A 15,288-nucleotide genomic window follows, 5' to 3' on the forward strand; every position below is an offset into this window, starting at 1 on the left:
TTAATGAAATGAAGAGTCACGTCACAGAAAGCTAAATAAACACAGTGCAACCCTTGACACAGTGTTTTGTTACCCGCATTTTCTTCCTGTGTAGCAATCTATGTGTTTTTGTTGGAAAAAGGCACACAATGGTATTCTTCCATGCAGGTTAGTAGTTTATTTTTTTCTGGTTAGCTTGTTGTACTCTCTGTGAAAATTCATCTTGCTGCACAGGTATGAGGTATGCACTTTTCTGTACATATCTATCATGCTTTGAAACGTTTACTAGAAACACTAGACAACAGATAAGTCATTTCATCCACTAGCAATGAGTAAAGGGCCTTAAATTCACCCCCACCGTCACAGTCCATAGAGACTTAAAGTGCCCCTGGAACCAGCAGATTCTCCAGTGCCTGGAGGGATTCCACCCAGCATCTATGTCCTGTGGTTAAGATGACCCAGCACCTGGGGTGTTCTTGTCAAGAGTCTGGGAAGTGGAAGCTGCCTGCCGGCCATTGCTCACTGTTCTCCAAGCTGTGTCGGATCCCGTATCCAAAGTATATCATAAATCCTAGGAGGAAAATGAGACAATGAAAAGGAAAAGTAGGAGCTGCACCCAGCTACAAATGCCCAAAAGGCCTCCTATTATGGTGGCCAAGACAGTTTAGGGGAGATGCTGTAGAAGAGTATTGGGTTCAGTCCCTCAAGCGGTCTCTTTATCCTAGAAAACTTCTTACCAATTATATTCCAGACTCCAAATTGGGCCCAAGTCCTAGAGGTCATCTGTATCATCAAGTAAATGTTCACAAAGATGCTCACCAGTGGGACAACAGGCAGAGCAGGGACCTGTGGGCAGAGTCAGTTCATCCCTGAACACAGCCCAGACGTCTGAGAGGGAGACCCGACCCCAGGTGGGCGAGAAGACCAGTCCTCAGGCTGTGTGTTCAGTGGCTACTCAGATTGTTTATGTAAAGCACATATACAATGTGGACCAGGAAAATGGTCCAGGAAAGGGTTTTAACAACTCTCTTCCCTGGTACAGCAAAGGATGATTAGACAGATTTTTTTTTTTTTTTTAGTATTTCTTTATTTGACTGCACTAGGTCTTAGCTGCAGTGGATGGGATCGTTCATCTTCATTGCACACATGGATCTCTAGTTGTACCCCATGGGATTAGCTCCCTGACCAGGAGGGAACCCGGGCCCCCTGCATTGGGAGTTCAGAGTTTAGCCGCTGGACCACCAGGGAAGTCCCAGTGAAGGATGTTTAGACCTAAAGCACACAGACTTCCTTCGCTCAAGGTGGACACTCTGGGCACATAAGGTCACCTACCTTGAAGTGAAGAGGACTGAGGCTCTGGGGCTGCCTCCAGATGATGGCCGCGACCCCAGTGATGAGCAGCAGCAGCAGCACAGCCACTGTTGTGAGCCCGGGGTCTCCAGAGAACACACGTCTGGGCCACTGGGCCAGGATCACACTCAGGATGATCAACAGGAGAACTGCAAGGGTCAAGGTGGAGGATAACAGAACAGGTTCGACTCCAGAAGCCAAAGATGTCAAGACCTTGGGTCACACTCCTCCCCAAAACTTCCCGCATCATGAAGGCTCATCGTATCTCCAGCATTCCTCAACTGATGAAATACACATTCCCACCTTATCTTGTCAATTTCAGAATACCACCAGAGATCCCAATGCTCACCAAGCAGTAAGGCACATCCATAAACAATCCGGCCAGATGTCTGGGTGGGGATGGTTCTGGGAGGGTAACAGAGACTCTTGAGAATCTTTGAAGTTCCCGCTTCAGGTGCAGTGTCCAAGGGACTTGCTTCAACTACAGACTCCATCTCAGTTCCTTTCTCTGTTTTCTTGGTCTTGCTTAAATTCTCATCCTGTTGATATCTGAATTAGAGATATTAAAGCAATGTTAACAGCAGCCCCTACTCATCCAGCTCACACAGCCTATTCCAAATCTCTGCTGCCTTAAGCAGAGCAGACATTAAGAAGGCGGCATGAAAGCAGAAGACAGTTCCCTCCTCCTCAATCCTGAGTATCCAAGACCCCCCCACCCAAGGTGTCGTGGGGTCTCACCTGAGGACAAGGACAGAAAATGCCACCAGGGAGTAAGCCAGCAGGGTCCCGATGGACATGAGGTCCACCAGGTCATGGAGCTCGAAGAATAACGCCATGAGCCCTAGAAGGAGGGCACGGACAAGGTGGGGGAGGGGAGTGAGAACCCAGGAGAAATATCCAAACTAAGAAAATTGATCAAAGGAGGCATGGGCATTATTTCTTTACCTGCAAGAATTCCAGAAGCTAAGGTGGCCATGACCGGGGTACGGGTGCGGGCGTGGATGTGGGCAAGTCCCCGGAAAAGGAGCCCGTCATCTGCCATTGAGTAGATCACACGGGGCATGGGGAACATGACACCCAGGAGGCTGGGAGAGACAACGAGGACACGTGTGGGCACGTGGAGCAGCAGGAGAGACCACGGCATCCACTCCCTCATCTGCATGGGGCAAGATGATCTTGCTCTCTTTTTCTCTCATTTCCAAGGGCTGGGATACCCGAGCATCTGGCAGTCAATGGGCAGAAACCCACACCACTGACCTGGAGGTAAGAGCACAGAGGGTGCCAGCAGCCACCACATATCTGGCAGGGCCCCAGCCAACGTGGAGGAAAGCCTGCGGCAAGGAGCTTGCAGGATGGATCTGGTAGTAGGGCACCATGAGGGTGAGTGAGGCTGAGACACCAAAATACGCCAAAAAGCAGATGAAGAGCGAGACCACGATGCCCAAGGGGATGGACCGCTGGGGATTTTGGGCTTCTTCCCCTGCAGGATTGGAGGAAGTACTGGATCAGGAAACACGCCAGGGTGAAAGCACAAAATCCCCTTTCCTGTTGAACCTCCGAAAGAAACCCCTACACCCAAGCGCAGCCCAGTCTGTGCCCACACCCTGGATGGGACCACGACCACATTACCTGTAGTAGCAATGACATCGAAACCGACAAATGCATAGAAACACGTAGCTGCTCCTTGGAAAACCCCATCAAAGCCAAAAGGCACAAACCCTCCTGCACCCAGAGGGCCTAAGCTATGGTGAGAGAAGGAACAAGACAGAACGTGGTTGAGGTGTGTTCAGCCATCACTTCTGGACTCTTGCCTTCACACCACTAGCCCTGGGCTCCAGGAGCCCCATCACCTGGATTCATCAGCCCAGGTCTGTTTAGTCTCCACCGCGTTCCCATCTGTGCACCCTCCTCCACGTGCATTACTAAGGCCCAGAGAACCCTCCTAACCCAGAGGAATCATTGGATCCAGATATGTTCGGTTTGTAGTCCTCTTCCGTGAGCTTCCAGTTGTGTGGGTCTCCCTTAATGATGCCAGAGATGATGATGAAGCTGAGAACCAAAAGGTTCAAGCCTGTGAACACTTTGTTAACCAGGGCCGACTCACCAGCTCCCACAGTCAGTACTCCTGTGAGAAAGATGGAATATGAAACATCCAAAAGTGGTTACGAGGGGCTGGGGTCCTGAGGAGGTGGACAGTGACTGCTCAGTGGATACAGGGTTTCCTTTTGTTGTGATGAACATGTTTGGAGCTAGACCGAGGTGATGATTACAGAACACTGTGAATATACCAGGTCCCCTGAATTGCACACTTTAAGATCATTAATTTCTTACTGTGGCCATCGTCTCCCAGTAGGCAGGTCTATTAAATCATTAGTTAGACACCTTAAATTTATACAATGTTGGATGTTAATTATATCTCAACAAAGCTGGGAAAAATAATAAGATGCTTGATTTTATGCTATGTAAATTAACTCTTAATTTAAAAAAAAATCTTTGATCTCAGTACTGAGGAAGAAACTTGTTGGTCTAAGTGAATGGTTCTCAGTGGGGTGATCTTGTCCCCCAAGCAGCTGGCACTGTCTGGAGACATTCTTATTGTCACAGTTTGGGGGGAGGGTGGGCATCACTGGTGTCTAGTGAGTGAAGGCCAGGGATACCACTCAACACCCGACAGTGATTTAACACAACAAAAACAAAACCCAGGGACTTCCCTGGTGGTCCAGCGCTTAAGACTCTGTGCCTCCACCTGAGGGGAGGTTTTACCCCTGATAAAGGACAGAGGAACCTGGCAGGCTCCAGTCATAGGGTCGCAAAGAGTTGGAGGTGACTGAAGTGACTTAGCACACATGCACACAGGGGAACTAAGGGGCTTCCCAGGTGGCACTAGTGGTAAAGAAATCTCCTGTCAATGCAGGAGATTCAGGTTCAATCCCTGGGTCTGGAAGATTCCCTGGACAAGGGAATGGCAACTCATTCCAGTATTCTTGCCTGGAGAATTCCATGGACACAAGAGCCTGGCGGGCTACAGTCTATGGGGTCTCAAAGAGTCAGATACAACTGAGAGACTTAGCACATACGCACGCATGCACAGGGGAACCAAGATCCGGCATGCATTGCAGCACAGTCAAATAATAAATAAATAAATTAATGCAAAGGACCAGCCGCCCACACTTACGAACGATCCAGCCCAAACTGTCAGTAGTGCCAACGGTGGGAAACAATGGTCTATGTCTCACCTTCCTGTCTCTCATATCCTAGAGCCTTCAATCCAGTTGTACTTCTTCTACTGTTCTTCTACCCCAAGCCTTTCCTACCCCAGCCCCCCACCTCCACACTCCATTCTTCCCATCCTATCAGTGATCCCTATCTTACCCGTGAACAGAAGCACCAGGCCCAGTGCAAAAAAGTCTGGGTACTTGGCCAAGAAATGGGGCAAATGAAGAGGGAAAGTTCTCTGTAACGCCTGAGAGATGTGGTCCCCTATCAAGCTGTCAAGGGCAGAGCTCCAGGCCCTGGACACACTGGCGGTACCTGCCGGAGCAGAAGATAGAACATTCATTAACAAACACTCATTGAACCCCTACCTGGTGTCACTGGGTATCTTTGGGCAGGGGAAGGGGCTGGGGAGAAACATAACAAAATGTTCTAATCTCAAAGAGATTCTTTTCACGGGTTGGGAAGAGTAGACTAGGATGACCCACAAAACAGATCAACTGTTTAATGTTAGGAGATAAATGTTATGCAAAAAAAAAAAAAAAAAAAGAAAGAAAATAGGTCATTGGGAGCAGGAGGTCTGGGAGATGAGGGTTGAAATTTTCAATCAAGCAGCAGAGGGAAATCCCGTGAAGGCAACAGCTGAACAAAGACCCTCGATATGGTGAGAGCATGAGCCTGTGGGCCCTGCCTCCCTCTCACCCACTTCCTGCAGTTCACTTCCTTTCTTTGTTCTGGGTCCATCCTTTAAAGATAACAGGAGAGAGCTGAGAAGGGAGCTATGAGGTTTGCCTGCTGCTATGACCCACGTCTCCCCGCCACCATCAAAGTCGATAGTAGTAAAGTTCTCATGAATGAGTGAAGACCTAAATCCCCGCTCCTAGTTTCTTCATCTTAAGCCCCACACCTCCCCCCTCCCCATCAACTCACCGATGACATAGGACAATATAAGATTCCAGCCAGTGATGAAGGCGCATAGCTGTCCAACGGTGACGTAGATGTAGAGATATGCAGAACCGGAGCCTGGTACCCGGGCCCCAAACTCAGCATAGCAGATCCCGGACAACATACAAGATAGGGAAGCCACCAGGAAGCAGATGACGATCGCTGGTCCAGCTTTATCCCTGGCCACCTCTCCAACCAGGATGTATACGCCGGCCCCTAGAGTGCTGCCCACACCCAAAGCCACCAGGTCGAGGGTGTTCAGACAACGAGACAGGCGACTCTCAGACTCCGCTATGGGCTCCAGTGGCCTCCGGCGAACCAGCTTCAGACCAAACTGGCGAACGCAGTGACACTGCATCCTAGATGGAGCTGAGGAGACCACGATCTGCTGAGAAAACAAGACACAAAGTCATCAGGAAGGTCCATCTATCCTCGGCCCTGGGAGTCCAATTCCACGGAGCAATGGAGTGATGGCAGGTGGTATAAGCACATGGGGCAAGTTCTCCATCTCTGAGTGTTGCTTTCCTCAAACATAAAGAAGACTTTTGATATGTTTCAAAGTTACTGGAAGAGTTGCTTGAAGAGAAGTGAGAGAGAGAAGAATACGTCTCTGTAAACATGCTACTTTGGCTTGTGGGTTGTTTTGAGCTGAAGGCAATTAAGACACAGAAGATTCAGAAAAATCTCCTTGCTTAGGCTTAAGTTAGTCTCCCTTAACTGATCAAAATTATTTAGATTAGGGGACCTATGGCAGGAAGAGAGCTGTTACCAGAGATAACTCTTTATCTCAGGAAGACTTACCTGCAGTGAGTGGCAAACATTAATTTACCAACCTTCCCATCTTCCTGCGGGTTCTCTTCTCCTTGAAGCACCAGATCCCCAACCCCTTCTCTTTAGCTCAGGGGAGCCTTTAAACCTCAATTTCTTGTCTTTGAACCTCAGCGCATTTATGGGACTCCCATACATAGGGGTTTATTTAATCTGTCTTATATAAGTTTAATGATTAGAACCTAGAAAGAAAAGTTTCCCACCCCTGCACAGAAGCAAATGGTGGCAACCCACTCCAGGATCCTTGCCTGAAGAATTCCAGGGACAGAGGAACCTGGTGAGCTATAGTCCATGGGGTCACAAAGAGTCAGACATGACTGAGCAACTAACACACACAGAGAGAAGCAAAATCTTTCAACAAAGAGCCTGGCACACAGGAGCTGCTTAAATGGTATTAGCTAAATGGGTAAGAATGCTGGATTTTTTTTTTTTTTTTAATCTTTTGGCCCTGCAGAATAGTTTGTGGGATCTTAGTTCCCTGGCCAAGGCTCAAACCCATGCCGTTTTCACTGGTAGCACTGAGTCTTAACCGCTAGACCACCAGGGAGGCCCCAAGAATGTTGATTTTTAACCCCAAATCTGCTAGCCCTGCTGGTTCAAATCTGGCACTGTGATGTGTGGCTTATGTGACTACCCACAAGCTACACACTGCTGTGTCCTCCTTTCTCCTATAAAACAGAGAGATCAATTATTGCCATCATTATTCCCCCCTTCCCTATTACATGTGATATGACAGCTGAAGGGGCTCAGTGATCAGAGCAATGAAACCAAGTCCGCCAGTAACCAAGTTCCCCTGCTGACTCTATGATTCATCTCTCCATCCAAAACTTTATTCCCTTTCTGGTCCCAGTCCTATTCCCCTTGGGGAATCCAAAAACAGAGGGTTGGGGGGAAAGACTAGGGGAAAGAGATTGTTAGGCAGTTTGGGATGGGCATGCACACACTGCTGTATTTAAAATGGATAATCAACAAGAATCTACTATATAGCAGGGAACTCTGCTATACAGGGAACTCTGCTCAGTGTTATGTGGCAGCCTGGATGGGAGGGGAGTTTGGGGAAGAATGGATAGGTGTATATATATGGTTGAGTCCCTTTGTCTACCTGAAACTATTACATTGTTAATCAGCTATATTCCAATAAAAAAGCTTAAAAGGGGAAAAGGAGGGAGTCAACTCAAGGAGGACCCTGCAGGACCCTTCTGGTACAAAAGTCTCTCCATCCTCTCCTTTGTTTGTAGACAAAAGATTTAATCTCCAAGGTCTTACCTGAGTTCCAAAATGCAGATTCCACAGTACTAATTAGATAAGTGATAGAAACCAAGAAAAAGTAGGACCAAATAGTCTCCAAGGGAAAAACAGCTTGATGTTCTTATTTGTTCCCTAGGCTCTAAGTAAATAACACAGTACCTCAACCATTGTTTTTGCTCTCCTAGAAAGAAGTTGAGGGATCCCAGAAATCTTGATTTGCTAGTTTACCTTGCAGCAACACAGATCAACCACAATCGCCAGTAACCCACTGAGTCACAAAAATGCTGACAGGATGTCTGCAACTGAGATCTTATCCAGAAGCTGAAATCACAAAGACCACCTCCTCTCTGGGCTCCCCAGGTGGCTCAGGGGTAAAGAAACCACCCGCCAATGAAGGAGTTCCCTGCCTGGGTCAAGGAGATGCCCTGGAGGAGGAAATGGCAACCAGCTCCAGTATTCTTGCCTGGAGAATCCCGTTGACAGAGGAGCCTGGTGGGCTAGAGTCCACGGTATCACAAAGAGTCAGACGCCACTGAGTGACTAAGCAGACTGCCTCGGGCACAAGATTCCACACTCTACCCATCTCTCCACTAAGGATCCTAAAACCTGCAGGTTTCTCCTCCACGGCTTGCAGAGTTGACAAGGAATTGGATCTCTTCTCTGGGACAGAAAGCAGACGGAATTCACAGGGAGGGACAGACTGTGGCCCAGCTCAGTCAAAGCATCAAACCAGAGTGCCCTCCCAGCTGCCTGGAGAAGAGGGAATTGCCTTCATTCTGGATCAGAAATGGCAGGACTGTTTCCTGCTGCTGTGGGGCCTGAAACATCTCCTCCCTACACGGCTCCACAGGGTTAGGCTGATTCAGAGACCACGAGTCCCGTCAGGGGCTTCCACCCTGATACTCCAAAGTCCAAGGTTAGCATTTTGATTGAGAGTCAGGAAACTCACTAGAATCTTGGTTCCTCAAACACCCCTGCGGAGTCATATACTTCCTGCTCAAATGCTGCTGCTGAATACTTTAGCCCTGTTAGTAGGAATACAAATGGTGCAGCTGCTGCTGATAAAGTATGTTTTTTCCAGGGACTTTCCTGTCTGTCCAGTGGTTAAAAGAGTCCACCTTCTAGCGCAGGGGATACAGGCTCAATCCATAGTCAAGGAATAGGATTCCACATGCCCTGCTGTGTAGCACAACCTAAAAATAAATTCAGTCAGTTCAGTCGCTTAGTGACCCCATGTTGTGTCTGACTGTTTGTGACCCCATGGACTGCAGCAAGCCAGCCTTCCCTGTCCATCACCAACTCCCGGAGTTCACTCAAACTCATGTCCATCGAGCCAGTGATGCCATCCACCCATCTCATCCTCTGTCGTCCCCTTTTCCTGCCCTCGATCTTTCCTAGCATCAGGGTCTTTTCCAATGAGTCAGTCATTTGAATCTTTCTTTGAAAAAAAAAAAAAAGTATGGTGGTTCCTCCAAAAACTAAAAATGGATTTATCATTAGGATCCAGCAACTTCCCCTATGGGTGTATACCCCAAAGAACTGAAAATAAGGTCTCAAAGAGATATTTGTACACCTATGTCCATAGCAGCAGTATTCACAGTAGCTGAAAGACGGACGCCTCCCAGAAGTCCATCCTCAAAGAAATGGCTAAACACTACACAGACAATGAAATATTACTCAGCCTTAAGAAGGAACTAAAAAGAGCCTCTTGATGAAGGTGAAAAAGGAGAGTGAAAAAGCTGGCTTAAAACTCAACATTTGAAAAACTAAGATCATGGCATCCAGTCCCATAACTTCATGGCAAATAGATGAGGAAACAATGGAAACAGTGACAAACTTTATTTTCTTGGGTTCCAAAATCACTGCAGACTGTGACTGCAGCCATGAAATTAAAAGACACTTGTTCCGTGGAAGAAAAGCTATGACAAACATAGGCAGCATATTAAAAAGCAGAGACACCAGCTTGTTGACAAAGGTCCATTTAATCAAAGCTATGGTTTTTTCAGTAGTCATGAACGGATCAGAAAGAAGGCTGAGCATTGAAGAACTGAGGCTTTCGAACTGTACTGCTGGAGAAGACTCTTGAGAGCCCCTTGGACAGCAAGGAGATCACACCAGTCAACTCTAAAGGAAATCAACCCTGAATATTCATTGGAAGGACTGATGCTGAAGCTCCAATACTTTGGCCACCTGGTGTGACGAGTCGATATTGGAAATGATTGAGGGCAGGAGGGGATAGCAGAAGATGAGATGGTTGGATGGCATCACCGATTCAATGGACGTAAGTCTGAGTCAACTCTGGGAGATAGTGAAGGACAAGGAAGCCTGGCGTGCTGCAGCCCACGGGGTCGCAAAGAGTTCGACACGACTGAACTTCTAAACAACAACAAAGAATAAACAGGAAAGGGAATTCTCTGGTGATCCAGTGGTTAAGACTCTGGGCAATCACTGCAGGGGACACAGGTTGGATCCCTGGTCTGAGAATTAACATCACACGTGCTGCATGGTGCAGTCAGGGAGGATGAGGGGTGCGGGAAGGAAATTGACACAGGCTACAACATGGAAGAATCTTGAGAACATTATGCTAAGTGATGTTTGCCAGACACAAAAAGACAAAAACTGTAGGATTCCACTTCTATGAAGTACCTCGTTAAAGTTACTTGACTAGAGACAGAAAGCAGAATGGGGCTTTTCCAGGGTCTGGGTGAGAGGGGAATAATTGTTAAGGGAGGACACGTTTCAGTTTTACAAGAAGAGAAGAGCTCTAGAGATAGGCTGCCCAGTAATGTGACTATACTTAACATTACCGAACTGGAAGTTTAAAAATAGTTAAGATGGCAAATTTTACGTCACATGGTATTACGTGTATTTCTGTTGTTGCTTAGTTGCAAAGTCACATGCAAGCCCATGGACTGTAGCCCACCAGGCTTCTCCGTCCATGGGATTCTCCAGGCAAGAATACTGGAGTGGGGTGCCATGCCCTCCTCCAGGGGATCTTCCCAATCCAAGGACCGAACCCACATCTAATTGGCAGGCGGATTCTTTACCACTGAGGCACTTGGGAAGCCCCTACGTGTATTTTTACCAATGTTTAAAAAAAATTCTGCCAATGATAAATAATAGAGCCAGCTTCACAGAATTGCTGGGTGTAAGGAACCTGAAAGTGATTTCAAGTAAATCACCACACAGCCCTCCTCCATAGGTACCAAACTCTAGACGATGAAGTCCCTGACAGTTGCCCCAAGATCCAGAGAGGAGGAACCTACAGAAATGGACAGTACACAGGAGACTGAAATCAGTGGCCCACGTGTCATAAATCCTTACTAGTGTTTGAACACCAGTGAAAAAATTAGTCTAAAAGCCTCAAGATCTGATGCAATCTCCTCCCCTGCCCGCCTCTCCTCACACAAGCTTACAACTCCTAACTCCTCCTGCTCTCATCTGGAAAATGGGTCTTTCCACCCTCCAGCTGGAGCCAGTTGCACACATGGGTGGATTGAAGAGGTCTCTTTAGGTGAGGGTTCAGTCATTTTCGACTGTCTGCGACCCCATGGATTGCAGCTGGCCAGCCTCCTCTGTCCATGGGATTCTCCAGGCAAGAGCACTGGAGGCGGTTGCCATTCCCTTCTCCAGGGTTCTTCCTGACCCAGGGATGGAGTGGTCTCCAGTGTTGCCTGCATTGGCAGGCAGGTTCTTGAATGCTGAGCCACGTGGGAAGCTCATAGGCTTTTAGGAGGTCTCTTTAGGAGGATCTGAACTCAGCACCCAGTCTCTGACAGAAGAGGGGGTGACCCAGGACTTACCAAATCTTAGGAGTAGAGCCTGGAGCACGGATATCGGTCAGTGTGGTTGAGTTTAAAGCTGCGTAGGGTTGGAGCTGATAGATCTGGAAAAACCAAATCTGGGAACCCTCCCACAACAAAAAGACAATCCTTAAGCCCTGGGCGGGGTTGGGCGGGGATGGGAGGGGCAGGTCTGCAGTGGTGCAATCAGCCACTTCTCTTCTGAGCTTGCCCTCAGGGGATAGTTCTGAGATTCTTGAATCTGCAAGTGGTAAAAATACACAGAACGTAAAATTTAGCCACTTCAGTCGTGTTAAGTACCTTCACATCTTGTGCAACGGAACCCCAGGATTTTTTTTCATCTGGCAAATGGAACCTCTGTCCCCACTCAGCCACAATTTCCTCTTTCTCCTCCACCAGCTCCTGACAATCTCTTTCCATTCTCTGTCGTTATGAATCTGCCCACTCCAGGTGTTTCATTTAAGTAGAATCACTTAACCAGTATGTCCATAAGATTCACTTACACTGTAGCGTGTGTTAGAATTCCCTTCCTTTCTCTCTCTCTCTTTTTTTTTCTTTAGCTGCTGGACACCTGGCATCTTAGTTCCTCAACCTGGGATCGAACCTGTGACTCTTGCTTTGGAAACTTGGGAGTCTTAACAACAGAACCAAACAGAAGTCCCCCTTCTTTTTTTTAATGCTGAATAATACTCTAGTATATGTGCCTGCCCCACCGGCTTATCCATTGTTTGATCATGGGCACTTGAATTGCTTTCATGCTTTACTTACTGTGAAAATGCTGCTATGAACGTGGGTGTACAAGGCACCAGAGTGTGCTTTCAATTCTTCTGAGTATTTCCTCATAGGTAGAATTGCTGGATCGTATGGTTCTAAGATTTTTATATCCTGTAATGGAGAAAATGTTCACATACTGACATATGGGGGAGTTGATTGCGTTATACATGGTTCAGCCTGAACTTTATGTGAACTAAGACAGCCTGTCAGACTCTCACAACACATTAGCTTTAATTGTTGGGGTAAAGAATGTCTGTCTTGCACATAAAGATGGACCCCCTCTTCTCATGGTGTCCATGTTGACACTCTCTGGAAGATAAGCTTCCCTTCCCAGGCCCCAGGGTCCTGCTGTTTCACTATCTGTGTACGAAGTCTGTCTCTTAAGAAAGCTTGAAGGAATATACTCTGTCACGTGTGATGTGTGTTCTTTGCTTGGGTGAGGTGCAAGATTGTGCTAGACACCATGTTTCAATGGAGCAGCTCCTCAGAGTTTTCTGAGAAGGTGCCTCCCAGACTACAACCTTCAGTTTGGCTCAAATAAAACTCTTTCCTATTCCTATCAGAGATTGTTTATTGATTATTTCTACGGACAGTTGCATTCACTTGTTCATCAAGGACCCCGAGAATTAGCGGCTATAAAACTGAAGACCCTGCTCCCACCTTCCATATCCTTTTGCACTACTTGGCTCCCCACACAGTCTGCACACCACTTGAGACACTCCAGTGTGGGGACCCCCAAGCCCAGCTGGACCCCAGCCAGGAGAAGGGGAGCTTAACATCTCTGATGTGAATTCAAACAACACAAGCATGGAACAGGCATTGGGCCTGCATCCAGACTTGCACAAAGGGTTGGAAGAGGATCAAGGGGATGTGACTTGGTTCCCTTCTTCAAGTTTGCTGGGAGGGCTGAGCACAGAGGCAGGGAAGCAGAACAGGGTGTAAGGGGTCAGGAGCTCTACATGAAATAGGAGCAAAAACCCAGGAGCAAGTGGGGTGGGGCCACTGGTGAGGGGCTGAGAAGATTTAGACACACATCAGAAACACTGGACACAAACCACTGAAATGGGATTTAAATGCCAGAATTGACTCTTACAGGGCTTCCCAGGTGGCTGGGTGATAAAGAATCCTCCTGACAATGCAGGAGACACAGGAGATGCGAGTTCAACCCTGGGTGGGGAAGATCCCCTGGAGAAGGAAATGGCAACCCACTTCAGTATTCTTGCCTGGGGAATTCCATGGACAGAGGAGCTTGGTGGGCTACCGTCCATGGGGTCACAAAGACTGCGACACAACTGAGCGACTGAGCATGCACACTTACATTATGATGCTGATGCTTACATCAGCTTTTGAAAAGTCAGCTACACGAGACGGAATGAAATTGCTTAAACTGTTGTGCAGAGTTTTAGTCGGTTGTGTGGGGACTCACGGGAAACCCCAGAGTTGGTTGAAACAATTATTTTAAGAGAAGACATTTGAGATGCAAGGGACGTAGAAAGAAACCTTCTCTGAGCCTCCCTTTTCTGACTCAAAGCAAAAAATTCTGGTTAAGTACGGCTGCCAGAAACTGCCTCTTTGAGGAGAGGCTGCTCCCAAGAGGGTGACGGTAAATTAAACTATGACAATAACTATGCTCTCTTGGAGTTTTCTAGCCTGAAGAAGCTGGAAAGTCCACTTATACCTGCAGAGATAGCATTATCACAAAATATCTCACCTCATGTTTGCTCTCTCAACCTATTTGCTTTTCCTAAAGGAACTCAATGAAAAAAAAAGAAACTCATTTGTTCTTCCCATAGAAGCCTTTTCTCCCTACCCCCACCCCCTACTCCCCTACTCCCCTGCTGAGCTGGGTGTTGTTTGCTGTTTAGTCGCTCAGTTGTGTCTGTGTCCAACTCCTTGCGACCCCTTGTACTACAGCCCACCAGGCTCCTCTGTCCATGGAATTCCCCAGGCAAGAATGCCGGAGTGGGTTGCCATTTCCTTTTCCAGGGGATCTTCCCGATGCAGGGATCAAACCCATGTCTCTTGCATTGGTAAGTGGATTCTTTACCACTGAGCCACCTGAGAAGGCCAAGTTGGATATATAAGCCTGTAACTTTAATCATTTTAGCAAGGTATACCTTCTTTTAGCTTCCATACAGAATCCTTTCCTCCTGTTAATTTGTCTTCTTTTTTTTTTTTTTGGCAAGCTTCAGTCATAGAACCTAAGAGGAGAGAGGAAATGTTTTTCTGCTCCAACACCGGCAAGATTTAAATGTTTCAACAATGTAAAGTGCTACAGAATAAAATATGTGGCCAAGTTTAGGAAGTAGAGTCTAGAGTTCATCCATTTAACGGTGCCAAAGGGAGCTCTCTGTGCCAGACACTAAACTAGGCATCAGGGATTTAGAAGCAAAGAACACTGTTGCCTTTAACAACAGTTGGACATTTGGAGACACCTTACGCTGCTGCTGCTGCTGCTAAGTCGCTTCAGTCCTTATACTGAAATAAATTTCACATGGTTAAAAGATTAGGCTATGCCGAACAGCATGTGGGATCTTAGTCTCCCGATCAGGGATCAAACCCACACCTCCTGCATTGGAAGTGCAGAGTCTTAAGGACCGCCACGGAAATCCTTAAAGATGATAACTTTTCAAAGCAACAAGAATGTAATAGGAGAACGCACACAAAGCATTTAAAATAACTCTTTGAAATTGTTGCTGCTCCCTTGCTAAGTAATGTCCGACTCTTTGTGACCCCATGGACTGCAGCACGCCGGGCTTCCCTGTCCATCACCATCTCCCTGAGTGTGCTCAAACTCATGTCCATTGAGTCTGTGATGCCATCCTACCGTTCCATCCTGTCACCCGCTTCTCCTCCTGCCCTCAATCTTTTCCAGGCTCAGGGTCTTTACCAGTGAGTGGACTCTTCCCATCAGGTGGCCAAAGTATTGGAGCTTTAGCATCAGTCTTTCCAGTGAATATTCAGCTTTGATTTCCTTTAGGATAATATTAAGATGGACATTTAAGCCTTGAGAATTTTTATGTCCAATATCACATTGATCATACTGCATAGAATTTAGAAGATCCCAATTGTCAGGCTGTTATGATTCATACGAGCTTTTTTTTTTTTTTCCTGCTGCAGACTTGTGGAACCCTAGTTCCTCAACCAG

At 47.2% G+C, this 15,288-nt stretch overlaps 1 protein-coding gene across 2 annotated transcripts; it reads right to left on the reverse strand.

Moving 5' to 3' along the window:
* Positions 1 to 134: 134 nt before the first annotated feature.
* LOC101111313 (cationic amino acid transporter 3-like) lies at positions 135 to 11,475 on the reverse strand. 2 transcript variants are annotated; one of them, XM_060399103.1, is made up of 12 exons: positions 11,367 to 11,475; positions 5,473 to 5,872; positions 4,702 to 4,860; positions 3,277 to 3,454; positions 2,959 to 3,071; positions 2,587 to 2,809; positions 2,275 to 2,414; positions 2,068 to 2,170; positions 1,679 to 1,878; positions 1,312 to 1,478; positions 717 to 825; positions 135 to 550 (listed from the first exon to the last, which is right to left on the reverse strand). In XM_060399103.1, exons 2-12 carry the CDS (start codon positions 5,843 to 5,845, stop codon positions 459 to 461), a joined length of 1,857 nt encoding a protein of 618 aa, XP_060255086.1. In that variant the 5' UTR covers positions 5,846 to 5,872; positions 11,367 to 11,475; the 3' UTR covers positions 135 to 458. The 2 variants fall into 2 exon arrangements, with proteins under 2 accessions (XP_060255086.1, XP_027833776.2); XM_027977975.2 differs by having other exon boundaries at positions 5,473 to 5,875.
* Positions 11,476 to 15,288: the final 3,813 nt, after the last annotated feature.

This window comes from Ovis aries, chromosome 14, assembly GCF_016772045.2.
Source record: "Ovis aries strain OAR_USU_Benz2616 breed Rambouillet chromosome 14, ARS-UI_Ramb_v3.0, whole genome shotgun sequence".
Lineage (NCBI taxonomy): Eukaryota > Metazoa > Chordata > Mammalia > Artiodactyla > Bovidae > Ovis > Ovis aries.